We start from the raw sequence: 16,485 nt of genomic DNA, 5'->3' as shown, positions 1-16,485 counted from the left end.
CCCCGGCAGCGCCCTGCCCTAAAGAACCGGCAAATCCCTCAAAATCGCGCTGGTTTGTGCTAAGGAACACCCCCTGCGGATCAGACCGTGGATGTAATATATCCCCATCCCACCCGAGCCTCCCCTCCCGCACAGTTCAATACATTTCGTGTTCCTTAGAGCCATTTCCTTCCCAAACAGCGACATTAACGCATTGTTTCGACACACGCTGTATTTGGTTCAAGTGTTGGTTTCAAGCAGATATTTAACCTATTAATCCTTTTGTTCGTGTTCTTACTCTAATTTCAGGTTCTGGCGTGCTCCATGCCCACAGTTTTGCTGAAAACGCTGCTAGATAAGAAAGTTATGAAAAAGTCAAAGCTAAAAAGAAAATCAAAATACATACACCCTGTAAACAAAAACTGCATCATTTGTATTTTTTAAAATCAACCAATAATAGTCAGGAATTGCAGCTAAGGGACAAAGCCAAACATTAATGGCCACACAGTTGGAAAATATTTCTACAACCCAAACTGTCGTCCTGACCTATGACATCAATAATTATTTGTTTCCAGTTGGCCCTTCGGAAAAACGGGCAATCTGTAATAAGCTTTAAATTAAAACAGTATGACTGCAGTAAAGAGACATGTGGAAGAAATACAATCCCAAGCTAATTCCCAGAGCCTTACAGCAGCACACAGGAAGATTTCCAGGCAGCATCCAGTGGAAGATCAACTCAAAAAGCAGATTTGCAGTAAACTCTGATGACTGTTTCGCAGGCTAAATCTATTTTTGCATTAAAACGCTTTTCAGGTCAGTCCCAAGATGTGTTGCCCTCACCGTGGCTTTTCCTTCCCTACATGTCTTCTGTGCTAGAACACTGACTGCTCTTAATGTGCTTTGCACAACTTTTGGTATTTCATTACTTTTTTTTTTTATTATTGTGATCTGGTTTTGAGAAATACACAGCTCAGATATGTGAAGGAAATTATGGTCATTACTTGTCACACACAATTTGCAGTGTCCGGATTTACAGGGATCGCCACAGCATCAGGCAGACCCCTGGGATTATCCCTGGGTTTTACAACCAGCATTAACCAGGTAACATTAAGGAGTTTTCACTTGTAGAGCTTCATCTTACATTTTTGTTTTCTCTACTCCATTATTTTAGAGAGGAGGTAAAAATCAGGGACGTTAAAGCTTTAGCTTGCATGTGAGTGGGGAGGGCTTTGCAGAGAGGAAGCTGCTGTCTCCTGGCAAGGAGGAGTAAAACAGATTTAAGTGTGTAGATAGATAAATAGATGTTTAAAAAAATAAGTTTCAAAACCCTAGAATAGGCATAAATTCATAAAGTCCCTGTCCCGTGACGGGTCCGTGTCCCGCCTCCCCTGAGGGCCTTTCCCGCCTCCCGTGAGGCGAGGCCCCGCCCCCTGCCGGCAGCCCTGGGGTCGCAGCTGCGCCTGCGCGGTTCCCTCGCACCACCTGGAGGCGCATGCGCAGAGAGCGGCGCGCCGGGCGTGAGGCACGGAGGGGACGCGGAGCCCTTTCCCTTTCTTCCCTTCCCTCCTTTCCTCCCTCATTCCCTCCTTCATTCCTCGGGCTGTCAGGGCCTGCACCCGGGGGCTCGGAGAAAAGCGCTGCCCCCGCGGGGAGGGCGGGCTGCAGCTGACAGGTATTAACCAGGCAGAGCCATGGGCAGGAGAGCAGCAGGAGCGGGAATGTCGCTGCTCCGCCCCGGGAGCCGGGAAGGGTTTTCCGCAGGCAGAGCCTGGCTGGGATATTCGCTGCTGTGAGCTGGGCCAGCGGGCCTTGACCTTGTGTTGTTTGTGTGTGTGTGTGCAGCGTCCTGTGGCAGCTCCGCGGCTCCCTCGGCTTTACCGATTCAGCCCCTCTGCGGTTCTCTTTAGGGTTAAAAAACCCACCAAAACAGCTGGGTCTGGTTGGTTAAGTTTGTCATGTGCTCTCTTGCTGCAGGAGTCAGGGTGCAAGGGAGGTTTTAAAGGGCCCGCAGCCATTCTGGGAGGAAGCGAGAGCGTTCCCTGCCTTTGGGAGGGTGACACAAGGACACCTCTGAGTGGGGACACGGAAGGAACAGAGAGTCCCTCCCCAAGCAGGTCAGAATCACAGAGTGCTTTGGGTTGGAAGGGACCTTAAAGACCATCCTGTTCCACCCCCTGCCATGGGCAGCGACACCTTCCACTGCCCCAGGGAGCCCCGTCCAAGCTGGCCTTGGACACTTCCAGGGGTGTGGCAGCCACAGCTTCTCTGGGCACCCTGTGCCAGTGCAGAACAGGCAGCTCTGGCAGCAGGAGCAGCTCAGGGTGTTGTCCGGGATAATTGGCAAAAAGACTCAAACCAAAGTTAAGATGGTTAAAACAAGATGTGGGATGATCTGACAGAAGCTGAGCCAGGGCTTAGCCTCACTGGAGGTCTCTGAGCACGCATCAGCACTGGTGTCACTGCCTTGCTGTGGCCTTTCAGTGATGCTTTTGTCTTGAAATGCTCAGGAAAAGGGCATTTTGCATTTTGAAATGCTCACCAAATGGCATTTGGTGTGTTTTGGTGGCTTAGAGAGGTGGCTGATGCTTGTGTAATTCTGTCAGTATAGCATGAGGAGTGCAAATGTGGGGTTTTTGTAGGAGACGTCAAAGAACATGCAATGGGGGAATTAATGGTTTAAATCAGAGATCAGTGGAGAAAGATGAAAGATCTGTAAGCTCTTAGTAGATCCATGTTTCTGCAGTGGAGTAGTGGAGAAAGGTGAAGCGCAGAAAGAAATGGAAAAACTGGAACAGTCCCTAAACAGTTTAATTTTGCCAGTGTTAAAAAGCCTGTTTGGAAACATAACACTTGTGCCTCGTGTTCCTGAACATTTTGTCCTGAGAAGGAGGATTTTTGAGCCTCGAGGCTGACCTCAGTGTGTGCTTTGTGTTTGCAGGGGGGAAATGAACCAAGGGTTGCTGCTGAGGTTTGAAAACCTGGTGCAGCTCCGTGGTGCCTGCCAGCAGCTGCGTGCCCTGTCCTCCAGGAAAGTGTGTGGAGCACGATGGAAGCCTCTGGAGTTGTCTGCATCTCCCATGTGGTCCCTCCCTCTGCACCCACAGCTCTGGCCAAAACACAGATTAATCAGTGCTGCCTTATCACAGTGCAGACATCTAGCTACAAAGGAGGTAATTAAGGACATCCAGTAATCCCTGGGTTTGTGTGGGAAGTACAAGAGCTCAGCTTGAACATTTGAATTAAAAAGGAAAAAAAGCGCTTTATTCATGAGTATAGAGACTTGTCATAAATCTGTAAGACAGAATGTACTTCATGCATAATTTTTTGCCATTCCCTCTCAAATATGACTTAGACCAGTAACATAATGAATTTTTGCTGACACTGGAGGAAATTATTGCAAACAAAAATGGAAATTGTTTTATTGGCTTTTGTCCTTGTTCTGAAAAATTAAAAATGCAAAAAGATTAAGAGTAGCATGCTACACATTTGAAATGTTCACTATGGTGTGTTAGCTCATTCATTAATTGTAATTAATTGGTATTATTGTAAAGAAGATGTGTTTACCTCATGTGGCTTGAGACCGTTGTCTTTTTAATATTGTCTTTGTTATATCTCAGTTTATATTTCTGTGTTTGTGTCTAATTCCATGTAGGAGACAAAAAAGAAGAAAAAGAAGATTCCCCTGACAAAAGGTGAAGTGGAGATAAGGCAGAAGATGACTGTGGAGGAACTGGCACAAGCTATGGGCAAAGACATAGGTGAGAGCTGCTCTGGGGTCAGAAACAGCAACATTTGTCACACCCCTTCCACCAGTGACAAAGGAGAAGGTGGCTTCAGTGGCCTGAGTGCTTCTGGATCCATCCCAAAGGAAATGTTGGGAGACACAGTGCAGACTAAAGAGAAAAGATGTTGGGCCATCCAAATGACCAGCCAGCCATTTAAATGTGAAGAAGCCATGTCTGTCTGTCTGTCCTCTCCAGCAGAAAGGCCTCAGATCCAGGCAAGGCCGCTCCTTGTGCCTGTGCTTCCCAGGGGCTCAGTTATTCCAGAAGGAAAATGCTGCACCTGGTCTGTCAGAGCTGGACCCCCATGCGTTAAGAACTTGAGGCTAAAGAGCTTCAGCCCAAAATCCAGAGTAGGAGTAGGAATCTTGGGTTCAGGAGCAACTTGTGTTTCATTAGAACAGTCCTTTGATTAACTGGGAGTGGCAAGACTTGTCTGGAATTGCTCCCTCTAACAATTTTTGACTACTGTGATATGTTCTGTGTTTCTACAACCAAAGAACGGAGCATGTGATCGGATTTATCAAATTTCCTTCCTCCTTGAATCCTTTGCTCTTTGTTTTAGATGAGTTTCAGTTGTTTTCTCTTTTGGAGTTAGTAGAAGAGTAAGCCATGAATATCTGAGTGGAAAATAAGATTCTAGCAGCTAACAGAGTAGTAATTTTCAGTAATTCTGCAAAAAGTTCTTCTCTGCAAGTATGTAGATTAATGGCAACTTCTAGATAAATCTGACTAAAGGAAAACTGCTTGGTGGATAATACTTATTAGCACAAAGAAAATATGCAAAAGTCTGATGAAGTGGGTTGGGTTTTTTTGTCCCACATATTTTTGTGGATGTAATTATTAAATGTGTTTATGTTTGCTGCAGATCATATTTATGAAGTGCTGCTGTACACAAACATTAGCCTTGATTCAGTAGAACCAGATTCCATCTTAAGTGAAGACCACATCAAGATGATTGTTCAGAAATCAGGAATGAAGTATAAATCAGCAAAGCTGAAAGAGGAAAAGGAAAGAAAAAACACAGATGCTGTCAAGAGGCAAGTTGTGAGCTGCTCTTTTTGGCTCTTTTTATTCTATTCCTTTCTGCAGGTGTTTGGGGAGGAGGCAGCCTGGATTGTGGGGCATTGAGTGCTGTGCTGGGTGTGGCCCAGTGAATTTTTTTTTGGCATTCACAACTCCTGTTTTTGCTGCAATTACAGACCTCCTGCAGACCCAGCAGTGCTGACCCCACGGCCCCCAGTTGTCACCATCCTGGGACACGTGGATCATGGCAAAACAACCCTGCTGGACAGCCTGAGGAAAACCCAGGTGGCAGCCATGGAAGCAGGAGGCATCACACAACACATTGGAGCTTTTATTGGTATGATCCAAGTCCACCTGCTCAGCTGTAACACAATTTCCTCTCCATCTCAGGCTGTGTTCATTGGGGAAAGAAAGCTCCCACATAAATGGTGAGAAAGGAAACCATAACACAAAATGTCTGTTGCTGATACCTGTCATAACTCTGGACATAGAGCTTTGAGATTGTCTGCACAAGTTGATATTAAATTATTTGGGGTTATGGAAGATCCCAGGACACTTTCTTGTTCCTGAGGATTTAACAGCACCTTTGACCTTCATGCCAACAATTACCTGACTTTCTAAAACATGTCATTATTATTAAAATGCCCTCAAAGGGGTGGTGCTTGATGTACAGCACATCAGATGAAGCTGGCTGAAGTGCTGATGTTGAGCTGTACCATTTGTCACAGTGCACATGCCTTCTGGGGAGAAGATCACCTTCCTTGACACCCCTGGCCACGCAGCCTTCTCAGCCATGCGGGCCAGGGGCACCAACGTCACCGACATTGTCATTCTGGTGGTGGCAGCAGAGGATGGAGTGATGCAGCAAACCATAGAGTCCATCCAGCACGCCAAAAATGCAGGAGGTACAGAGTGGGGGGGTTTGGGAACCTTGTTTTTACCTCTCAAAAAAGCCTCTTTGTGCTGGAGTCCACAGAACTTGGGAAGTGACTGTCCTCGTCCCATTCATCATCCCCTGTGATGTTTGAAATGTACTGGATGTTGCAGTAATACAAAAAGATCCTAAAATATGAATATTTAACAAGCCAGGGGTTCATTGTTTGGGTTTTTTTACCTTCTCTACATGGGTAACTCCTGCAGCTTCCTCCTGGTAGCTCAGATCTTGATGGCTGCTCAAGGAAGAGGCACCAAGTGAGATGAGCTGTTCTAAATGCCTATAACTTGCTCTAACCTTTTCTAGCAGCTCTGGTGGTAGCAGCAGGTTTTGGTTAGGTTGGTGCTGAGTTTGTGTGTTCTCTTTTTAGTTCCTCTTATCCTGGCCATTAATAAATGTGACAAACCTGAAGCTGATCCTGAAAGAGTAAAGAAGGAATTGCTGGCTCATGATGTGGTGTGTGAAGAGTTTGGAGGTGATGTTCAGGCTGTAAATATTTCTGCACTCAAGGTAAGATTGTGGTAGAAAAACTGATGATGTTCATGGGTGTCTAATATGTGCAGAGAAATGCATTTTTATTTGGCAGCTGGAAAATAAAATGCTTTTCTTCCTGGTATTTGATCTCTTGCCATGAGGCAAGAGCCAGAATTATTTGAAACACACTGAAATGTATTTTGAGGCTCAGACTTCCAGCAAGCAATAATATCTCATTTTTCTGCTGGTAATTCAGTCCAGCAGTTTTGTGTCTGATGTCTGGAAGTCTTGCCTGGGTGTTGAATGTCATCGCATTTCAGTGGGGGAATTTGGCACCAAGGGCTGGACTTCTGATCCCACTTTGCTTGGGCACTTCCTTTATTCTGTGTGGTTTTGTGTGGCTTTATGCAGGGGGAAAACCTGATGGTTTTGGCAGAGGCAACTGTTGCTCTGGCAGAGATGTTGGAGCTGAAGGCAGATGCCACAGGGCTGGTGGAGGGAACCATCATTGAGTCTCGGAAAGACAAAGGGAAAGGGTGAGTCCAGTGCCACCTCTGCACCTTGTGACAGCACAGGCACACTGGGCAGGGACCTGTGCCTCAGTAAGGAAAGGCAGAGCACTTCCTTTGCAGTGCTCCTAGCCAAAGCCTTGAAATACTACTACTCTGCAGCACAAGAGGTTCTAAACTGATGGGGCAAAACTCATCGCATCCCTGAAATGAAAATCCTGTGACAGGAAATAGTTTCAAATGGTAGAACTTAAGTGGTTTTTTTAATGTCTTTTAAAATGTAGGAATGATGACTTAATTGTCCATACATACAAAATTCATGACTAGTTTTGTGTAACATGACATTCTACCCTTAAGTATCTTGGTCCATTGGTTTATGAACAAGGTGTGTTCTGCCCTCTTGAAAAATGAACTGAGTTCTACAGCATTGTTGGGATTTGTTGTTTGGGGTTGGAGTTTTTTTGGTGGGGGTTCACTTAATATGTAAAATCACCATGTTGCTGGGTTCCCAAAAGCCAGATTTTGGATTGATTTGCAGAAATGAAGAGCACAGTACAGATTTTGGGGCTTTTTAACTCACTGAAACATTTGGTGAGTGCTCTAGTAAATCATCACAGGAATATAAATCAGGAGTTGATGGATGACACTTGGGACACTGCATTGTGCCAGTGATGGATCACAAATCCCTTCTGGTTGTGTTGTGCCTACACTGGCTGTGAAGACAGGGAGAAACATCACTTGAATTCTGTCTGTTATTTTTCTCCTCTGCTCTTCACTAGTCCACTCACCACAGCCATCATCCAGAGAGGAACTCTGAGGAAAGGCTGTGTTCTGGTTGCAGGGAAGACCTGGGCTAAAGTGCGTTTCCTGTTCGATGAGCATGGCAAAGCTGTGGATGCAGCCCCACCAGGCACCCCCGTGGAAATCATGGGCTGGAAGGAAAGCCCTTCAGCAGGAGATGAAATCCTTGAAGTAGAGTCTGAGGTACACAAAGAACTCACACTGCTGCAAGGATGGGAAGGAGCTGAGTGACAAAATAAGTGAGAGCTTTTAATCACCCGGATAATCCCGTGAAAGGTTGAGCGTGGGGATTAAGGGACCTGAGCTGATGCTCTGGAAGAGGAATGAGGGTTTGCATTTTGCCTCTTTCTTTTCCACCTTTCCCCTGCTGGACTGTCCTTGTCTCCACTGGAACAATCCAGTACTTGAGGAGATCAGTGTTTTAATTTGAGAAAGACGTAACTCTTGCCTGACAAAAAGAAAATGCATAAAATACAACTTGAGATGGGTGTTGTGAGAGCTGGAAAAATACCACATGAAAGAATGAACAATAATTTTCTTCTGCAATGCAGAGATACTATAAAAATAGGCCTTGAGTCACATGGTAGCTGATGGGGGGGAAAAGCTCTTGTCTCATTCTCTGCCATCTGTGCAGCAAAACTATAGTTAAAAGTGAAGGAAAATGAGTGAGCCTGTAGAGGGGATGTGAAAGGATGAAATTGCAGTGTTCTGAAGCAGTGCTTTCAAGGTAATGATTCTGTCTTCCTGCCCAGCAAAGGGCACAGGAAGTTGTGGCTTGGAGGACCTATGTTGAACAACAGGAGAAGATGAAGAAGGATCTGGAAGTTATTGAAGCAAAGCAAAAGGAACACAGGGTGGAATATGAGAAGCAGCAGCAGAAGCTGGCCCACTTGACCTGGAGACAGAGGAAGGCAGTGCTGTACAAGGCCAATAAGCAACTGATGTTCTCAAGGCCTAAGGAGAGGACAGAGATGGATGAAAACACACTCTCCTTAATAGTTAAAGGTGCTGTCCATGTCTGTGTGCTGCTCCTTTGGTTCTGTGCTTCTGAATGCTCAGTCTGAGACAGAGCTCTAAACTAAACCCAGCTTCTATTACCAAAAGTTTGATCAGTTTAAAACTTATTGAACTTCTCTCCTAAGGGCAGGGCCATCAGAAAACATCCACTGGTCAGGAGGATGTGCTGCCAGCAGGGCCAGAGCAGCAGGAAAACTTAACGTGCTCAATGCACTTACCCAGGGGCTCCTGAGTAAAACCCATACATAGAAACCCCAATATATATACACACACATATATAAAATCCTGTATATGTAAAAAAAGTCCCAAGCCATAACCATTTGGCACCAGCAAAATAGAGGAGAATAACAATTATGTATTGAAGTGGGATAGGAGGAAATTGGTTTAACCTCACTTAGTGATACTCAAGCAGTGACTGTAGTTGAAAACCTGCAAACTTGATGTGACAGTGAGAGCAGATGTAGAGCCTCTGGCCCTTCTGTATTTATCCAGTTTATTTCTGGAATTAACAGACATTTTGGGTGGGTTTTAACATATTACTGAAAATATAGTAAGAGTGACAGATGTCAGAAGGCTTTCTGTTGCACAGTGTGGAGTTGACATTAGTTGTATTTCTGTGTCTTTGACTTACACAAAGCCAGCAGTATTTCCATTTATCCATGCAGGTGATGTGGATGGATCTGTTGAAGCTATTCTGAACATTCTGGACAGCTATGACTGTGAGGATGAATGCAAACTAGATATTGTCTACTTTGGAATGGGAGACATCAGTGAAAATGATATCAGCCTTGCTGAAGCGTTTAATGGTGAGTGTTTCACAATCATTTTACAGTTTTGAAATTACTGACTTACTGAAATGCACAGGCCTCAGCCAGGTTTTGCTTTCTCAATAATAGTTAGCAGCATCAATAAGGTAAATTTTTGTGAATGTTGAAAATGTTTCCTTGAACATCAGACCAGTGCAGAAGAGGAGGCTCAAAGTCTCACAGAAATGGAAGGACTCTGGAAAAGTTCTTGCCAGAAATTCAGTTGTTCAGGTTAAACTCTGGCTCTTCACTCAGGCTGCTTTATGATGCTCACACAGGGCAAAGCTAGAAAAGCAGGTTCAAAAATAATTTTCTCTTTGCTCAGGGAGGCATCTGGATCTAGGACTGAGTCAGTTGTTGCTGTTCATACCCCATAATTCTCAGAGAATGAGGTCACTGCACATGCCAGTGCCCACAGGTGGGCAAGAATCATTTAGGATTCACTTCCAGCTTTATTTGGACAACCTTGTTGGTTTTCCAGCCCAAAAAGAGAGATCTGTCTCCTTCACAAGGAGATCTTCTCCTTCTCCTGAGCTGTGTGTGTTATTTTCTGCTTTGATACCTGCAGTCTGTCATCAGGGACCTTCTGTGGGCTTTTTTGGGCCATTTATTTTGATAGGTTTGTAGCAGTCCATGAGCCATAGCAGGAGAGGCAAATGGTTCCCCATTAAAAGAGAAGCAGGAATAAAATGTACCCTGTGCTGCAGAATTTCACTTTAACTGCTCAAAGACTGATCCCTTGTAGTCAGCACTTGACAGTTGTTTCATTTTACAGGTGTGATATTTGGATTCAGTGTGAAAGCCAATGAAAGCATCAAAAAGCTGGCTGATAAAAAGGGAATAAAAATTAAACTGCACAACATTATCTACAAACTTATAGAAGACTTGAAGGATGAGCTGAACAGCAGGCTGCCCCCAACTGTGGTGGAGACTACAGTAGGTGAGTTTTCATTGATACATTTTTGCCTCAAAATGTGGCAAATTCTATACTCCCAATAAAATGCAGCCTGCTTCTACCTCGTGCCTGTTTGTTATTCCTGTGGACTTCAACTTTACTTTTTTTATTTTAGGGGAAGCTTCTGTTCTTGACACCTTCTCTGTCACAGTAGGAAAAAACAAAATTCCAGTGGCTGGATGCAGAGTGCACAAGGGCCTGCTGGACAGAAAAATGAAGTTTAAGCTAATCCGTAACAGGGATGTTATTTGGAAAGGTGAGTGGAATTGCCACAAAACGTGGATTTGTGCTTAGTATTTTTAGACATTGCCAGTTCCCTGGGAAGTTAGTGCAAAGGATCCTAGAGAAATGCTGAATTCTGTCCAGGATGGAGAGGAAAGCCACCAAATGCCAGTGTATTATTGTTCCCAGAGCTTTTTCCAGCCACCCACTCTGGTGGGCAAGCAGGAGCATCTCAGGCTGTACCTGCCTAAAGGAGCTGCTGCCTTCCAGTAACCACAAGCACCCCCCATCCCTACATTTTCCTGCTTTCCCTGTGGAGCCACAAAGTGAAACATTAATGGAAGGGCAAACCAATCCATTGCTCTGCTCTGCTGCTGGTGGCCTCTCTTTGATGCATTTTCTCTTCGTAGGATGTTTGTCATCACTGAAGCACCATAAAGATGATGTCCAGGTAATAAAAACAGGAATGGATTGTGGATTGAGTTTGGACAAAAATCTGGAGTTCAGTATTGGAGATGAAATTATCTGTTATGAAGAAAAAGAAGTTCAACAGACAACTTCCTGGGACCCAGGCTTTTAAAGACATTTTAACATGTGAACACTAAAGGACAATATATTATGATCCTGGCTGGCCTTTAAGTCTTAACATTAAATGAACTTTCACAGATGCACAGGAGCTGTTCTTTACATCAGAGCACTTCAGATACATTTTATACCTGAAATGTTCTGCTCTTCCATCCTGCCAAGCAACCAGCTGCCCTCACTGGAACATGGGACAAATCACTTGGGTAACTCCAAGCACTTCAAGGGTGTAGTAAAACCAGCATGGTAAAATATTTCAAATGACAAGCTCTTGGCTCCAGATTAGCTGAGCCATCTCCTCCCTCCCCTCCCAGTGCTGCTGTACAGTATTTCAGTGGTTTTCTTCCTTTTACAACTGGTACCCAATATTCTTAAAATCCAGCTGCTGCTTCAGTTTTCCACTCAGTATCTCCCCCTAGCTGGCTGGCAGCACCCCACAGATTTTTCTCACTGATCAGCAGAGAGGAAACACAGCGCCACAGAAAGAAACCCTTCAGCCATACAGAAGTTCAGATTTTTATTGTCTGGTACATTTACTTGTCTTCTGGCTTATTGAAGCAGTATGTCAGACAGCACTTGCCACAGTAGTGCCTGTCAAAGTGGCTGGCCATGAAGACTCCAGCCCCACACTCCTCCGAGGGGCACTCCCGGCGCAGGCGGCTGATCTTGCCGTTCTCATCCACCTGGAAGGACAAACAGACAATGGCTCACATGCACTCTCCTCCTTCCAGCAACAATAATCATTTTGAGTATTTTCCATTGGTATAATAGTTTTTGTAACAGCAGCTACACCAGACTTCTTGAGGTACGTGTCAGAAGTGCCCAACTGCAATAGGTCATGTGTCTTTTATTAAACACATGGGATATTTGCAAATTGAAAGAGTTTAAATATTAAATACACCAGAATCTGTGCAGACCAGCAACAGGCTCCACACCCTCCCTGGTGAGAGCTGAGTTCTTATCAAGTTCCCCCCCAGATTAGTTCTACCTACCTTGTAGTACTTGAGCACTGCAAGCTTAACCTTCTTTCTCTTATGCTTGTTCTTCTTGGGGGTTGTGTAAGACTTCTTCTTCCTTTTCTTAGCACCACCACGAAGTCTCAGCACCAGGTGAAGGGTTGATTCCTGTTTGTAAAGCACATGAAACAGACTCAAAATGCTTTCTCAAAGCAACTACAGCATTTAAACAGGACTTTTCCATCTACCTAGAGGAAGTACATCTCGAGTGCCAGGCACATAGGAAAGCTCTAAAAGGATTATTTTCTTGTTAAGGTGGCATCCTAAACTCCCAGCACCAACACTACTCCAATCCCTTAATTTGGCTGAATTAGAAACATTTCTTAATCTCAGCAGCAAATCTCGGACAACTCTTCCCGTGCCAGCTCCTGGGCACTGCACTGCTGTGTCCTGCCTTTCCTACTCACTTTCTGAATGTTGTAGTCGGACAGTGTGCGTCCATCCTCCAGCTGCTTCCCAGCGAAGATCAGCCGCTGCTGATCCGGAGGGATGCCTGATGGTGACAGAAATCAGGGATAAACGAGGGATGTGAGCTACAGCATACTATAATAAAATCAAGATTGCTGCAAGAAATTATATCTGTGTAAGACACACATCAATCCACAAGAGTGCAGGACAGAATAACGTATATAACATATACTAATTGATATCAATATATAATAATCAATAAATGCCTTTAGAACTTACCCTCTTTATCCTGGATCTTCGCTTTTACATTTTCTATAGTATCAGAAGGTTCAACCTAGTACGAAACAGAACAACAGAATCAAAACGCGCTGCACGTTTTAATTATCCCAGCAAGGCCGAACAACCACGAGGTGCTCCCGGCACAGGCCCGGTGCTGCCACGGCCATTCCGGGCCCCACCGCGCGGTCCGGACCGCCCGAGGCAGCGCATGGCCGCGATTCTCCGCACATCCCGGGCTCTGCCGGCACATCCCCGCCTTCCGGAGCACCGGCAGGCGGGGGGCTCACCTCGAGGGTGATGGTTTTCCCCGTGAGGGTCTTCACGAAGATCTGCATGGCGAGGCGGGCACGGGGGACGCCGGGGCCGGAGCGCGGGCTACCCGCGCTGCTCGCGGAATGGCGGCGGCGGCCCGAGAGAGCGCCGCGCCCGCACGCACGGGGTTTCCGTGCGCGCCGCAGAGGGGGCGGGTGGCGCGCCGGGACTACGACTCCCGACATGCCCCGCCAGCGGCGGCCGCGGCCGAGCCTGCTGGGAGATGTAGTCCCGGTACAGGGGAGTGGGCGGGAACTGCGGCTCCCACAGTGCACCGCGGTGGCAGTCGTGAGGGGAGGAGGAGCCGCCATGAGGGGAAGAGGAGGAGCCGCCGTGACGAGTGAGGCGGGGCCGCCGTGAGGGGAAGAGGAGGAGCTGCCGTGACGAGTGAGGCGGGGCCGCCATGAGGAGTGGAGGAGGAGGAGCCGCCACGGCCGGTGAGGCGGGGCTGTTGTGAGGGGAGGAGGAGGAGCCGCCATGGCCGGTGAGGCGGGGCTGTCGTGAGGGGAGGAGGAGGAGCCGCCATGGCCGGTGAGGCGGGGCTGTCGTGAGGGGAGGAGGAGGAGCCGCCATGAGGGCGGGGTTCTCCGGCCGTGTGACTCGGTTTTTCTGTGCTTTGTGGTGGCTGTTGGTGGAATTGTTATTCTAGGGCTAGCAGGTTTTTGATTTACCTGTGTCTCTGTCAAGACCGGGTTGGACATGACTTGGAGCAACCTGGTCTAGTGGGAGGTGTCCCTGCCCATAGCGGGGGAGCTTTGAGGTCCTTTTCCATCCAAACCATTCTGGGGTTCTGTGATTCTCTGCAGCCTAAATCCCAGAATTCGATGTCCTGGTTCTCGAGGAGGCAGTTTAAAGACGCCTCACAGCCACTTTGCCGCCTGCAGGTTCCTCGAGATCAATTCCAGGTTTATATCTGGGCAAAGATATTTAAAACTAGAAAAGATGTAGGTAAATTGGGAATAAAGGAGCCCTGAGTCACAATTTGGAAATTATTTGTTAGGTGGTTTTATGCTTGTGAGTTGAATACGAGAAAAGCTAAAGCAGAATCGGGATCTGCTTGAATAAATCAGCTGAGGCCATTTAAACAATTTCAACTCTTCTGTGTTTTGGTGAGAAAATAAGAAAGTGGGCTGCTTTGGGCACGGGCTATCTGAGGAGTCTTACATTGTATACAATAATGCGTTTTGTAAGATAACAAATAATTGTCAAGTGAATGAGCACTTGACAGTATGTAAAAAGTGGTTTGCTGGGTTTTTGTCTCCAGTTGGTGGAAGCAGACTGGTTGTGACAGAAATCAAGGGTTGATACATTTTCAGCTGGGTTTTGTGCTCCTGTAAACACCACAGTGGAGCCAGCGTCACTACAATGAATTCCTAATCCCAGGAATAACAGTAGGGTTCAAGCTTGAAAACAGCTTTTTGTAACTTTATGGGAGTTTGAAATGATAAAGCTGTCCTAAACCAGGAGAAAATCAACAAAACTGAAAAGACCCATGACATTTATCTCACATGCCCTGTGCTGGCATTCCCAGCCCTTCTGTGCAAAGGTTATTGCTGAAATTCCTGAGGGATTCCTGCCTGCCTGCCCATGTCTGCCTTCTTCAGACACAGAGATGGGAAAGGCCTAGACTAAATCAAAATCCCAGGTTTTGGGAATGGATAGGAAAAAGGGATGCTGGCTCTGCTTTTAAACCTTGAGTTGGATGGGTATTTAAAGACACTAAAATGCACAGCCCCTGCTCCCTGCTTCTCCACAGCTGTAAGTGCAAAGGACATTCAGTGCCCACCCAGAGAAAACAGATGCTGTTCCAGCTGTCCAAATAAATGCTGGTTACCTTAGTTTTAAATCATATTGGTGATTAAATAATCTCAGGTGAATTTAGAGACTGCCTCATAATGAAAACTTCTACATTTTCATCATCTTGAATGATGTTGCTTTGCTTTTGGGGCTGTTTTTCGTTATCTTAGAGCAGCACCATGAAGCTGCTCTATTATTTTCTCTATTAATTTTATTTTCCTTATGCCATACTTATTAGAGTGTTCCAGAAAGTTCTTTTCCTGTTCATTCTCTCTCTATAAATGTCATATCCAAAAATACATCAGTGGATCATGCAGTATGTTACTGTATGCAAGGATATCCTCACTTCAGCCAAGTGGGAATGTGAGGTGTTTATTGCCAGGGGCTTTTCCTTGCACTGCCAGCCCCAGGGCAGAAACTCTCCAGGCAGCTGCAGCAAGGGCCAGGAAACCACTCTGCAGGCAAGCTGACACATGGCTGCCTGGACTGAGCCAAAGTGCTTGAATTTAAAGACAAAATTTCTGAAAATTAGTTTTTCTGCATCCACACATAGTCTTTTGCATCCAATGTGCTTTTTGTGTCTTGCTCCAATGAACTGCCCTTGACTCTGTGCCTGCAGCTCCTCTGTCATCCTATTGATGTTATGGGTTTTGAGTGCAAGCAGGGATTTTGGCCTTTAAACCTTTTAAACTAAAATACATGCTCTTTCTCTTCTGTGGCATTAATTTCATCACCTTTATTTATTTCTTTTTCAACTCAGTCTTTGGATTTCTAATCCACGTTGAAATCAGCGAGTGAGTTCTGCAGTATGCTTAGTACGAATAGTAAAAAGCTCAATGTGAATAGTAAAAAGCTTAATACAAATAGTAAAAAGCTTAATATGAATAGTAAAAAGCTTTTCAGGGTGAATGGGGTTTACTTTTCCTTAGATGTGTTGTTATTCTGAATGATACCAGCAGTACTTTGTAAGGCTGGGCTAAGACAGAAGTTGCCTGGGGAGAAAACAAGCATGAGAAGTTATCTCAGGATGGAATTCTTGAAGATGAGAAAGGTGCCAGGCTGATGGAGCGTGTTTCTGGTCACTCCTCTGCACAACAACAGAGGGAGCACTCAGAGCAGGCAAGTGAAGAATCCTCCTGGCTCTGGGTGAGCTGTAGGAACCTCTGAGCACCACAAACAATGCTCAGAATGCTTCTACCAGCAAGTATCAGTTGTTTGTCCGTGTAATGTGTCTGTGTGAGAATGTGTGCATGTCTGCATTTTTACTTTCTTCTGTGGAGAAGGAAGCTCTGCAGCGGGCTGGAAATGGAAAGGAAATGGTTTGTGCACCTCTGTTGCCAGCCTCAGTACATCAGGTCTGTCCTTGCTATAGTTGCTCAAGGGTTTGGAGTCAGTGTGAGTGAGCTGCTTCTGAGTGCTCCCTCCCAAAGGGGTGCAGGGATGTCCCAGTGCTTGGATTTTTTGGTTTGTTCCCTGCTGGGGCATTGCTGCAGTCATGGCACAAATGAGATATCCAGATAATTAACAAATCCTGTCAAAACAACCAACACCTGCCTAGAACAAACGTGGGCTTTGGTCTGTGGGAA

The 16,485-nt window shown here is 45.8% G+C and overlaps 2 protein-coding genes across 4 annotated transcripts; one reads left to right on the top strand and one right to left on the bottom strand.

Moving 5' to 3' along the window:
- Nucleotides 1–1,468: 1,468 nt before the first annotated feature.
- Nucleotides 1,469–11,172, top strand: MTIF2 (mitochondrial translational initiation factor 2). 3 transcript variants are annotated; one of them, XM_054629378.2, is made up of 14 exons: nucleotides 1,469–1,651; nucleotides 2,918–3,149; nucleotides 3,632–3,737; nucleotides 4,630–4,801; nucleotides 4,964–5,124; nucleotides 5,516–5,692; nucleotides 6,092–6,231; nucleotides 6,607–6,731; nucleotides 7,484–7,688; nucleotides 8,258–8,510; nucleotides 9,188–9,328; nucleotides 10,104–10,268; nucleotides 10,399–10,539; nucleotides 10,916–11,172. In XM_054629378.2, the coding sequence occupies exons 2-14, from the start codon at nucleotides 2,925–2,927 to the stop codon at nucleotides 11,083–11,085; spliced, it is 2,181 nt and encodes a 726-aa protein (XP_054485353.2). In that variant the 5' UTR covers nucleotides 1,469–1,651; nucleotides 2,918–2,924; the 3' UTR covers nucleotides 11,086–11,172. The 3 variants fall into 3 exon arrangements, with proteins under 3 accessions (XP_054485353.2, XP_077032337.1, XP_077032336.1); XM_077176222.1 differs by having other exon boundaries at nucleotides 1,954–3,149; XM_077176221.1 differs by having other exon boundaries at nucleotides 1,469–2,093.
- Nucleotides 11,173–11,587: 415 nt separating this feature from the next.
- RPS27A (ribosomal protein S27a) lies at nucleotides 11,588–13,236 on the bottom strand. The gene is made up of 5 exons (XM_054629379.2): nucleotides 13,078–13,236; nucleotides 12,791–12,845; nucleotides 12,511–12,596; nucleotides 12,080–12,211; nucleotides 11,588–11,770 (listed from the first exon to the last, which is right to left on the bottom strand). Exons 1-5 carry the CDS (start codon nucleotides 13,123–13,125, stop codon nucleotides 11,621–11,623), a joined length of 471 nt encoding a protein of 156 aa, XP_054485354.1. The 5' UTR covers nucleotides 13,126–13,236; the 3' UTR covers nucleotides 11,588–11,620.
- Nucleotides 13,237–16,485: the final 3,249 nt, after the last annotated feature.

The sequence above is a fragment of the Agelaius phoeniceus genome, chromosome 3 (genome assembly GCF_051311805.1).
Source record: "Agelaius phoeniceus isolate bAgePho1 chromosome 3, bAgePho1.hap1, whole genome shotgun sequence".
Classification (NCBI taxonomy): domain Eukaryota; kingdom Metazoa; phylum Chordata; class Aves; order Passeriformes; family Icteridae; genus Agelaius; species Agelaius phoeniceus.
Note: the sequence above shows the minus strand (reverse complement) of the source record. Positions and strands in the feature narration are given on the sequence as shown.

Bases quoted from the DNA above. Each gene is read 5' to 3' on its own strand.
- MTIF2 (XM_054629378.2), top strand. From the start codon at position 2,925: ATGAACCAAGGGTTGCTGCTGAGGTTTGAAAACCTGGTGCAGCTCCGT. The intron at 3,738-4,629 runs GTGAGAGCTGCT...TGTTTGCTGCAG, and splicing joins AGCTATGGGCAAAGACATAG to ATCATATTTATGAAGTGCTG. The intron at 10,540-10,915 runs GTGAGTGGAATT...TTCTCTTCGTAG, and splicing joins CAGGGATGTTATTTGGAAAG to GATGTTTGTCATCACTGAAG.
- RPS27A (XM_054629379.2), bottom strand. From the start codon at position 13,125: ATGCAGATCTTCGTGAAGACCCTCACGGGGAAAACCATCACCCTCGAG. The intron at 12,212-12,510 runs GTGAGTAGGAAA...CTTTACAAACAG, and splicing joins CCGACTACAACATTCAGAAA to GAATCAACCCTTCACCTGGT. The intron at 11,771-12,079 runs GTAGGTAGAACT...TTGTCCTTCCAG, and splicing joins CAGTGCTCAAGTACTACAAG to GTGGATGAGAACGGCAAGAT.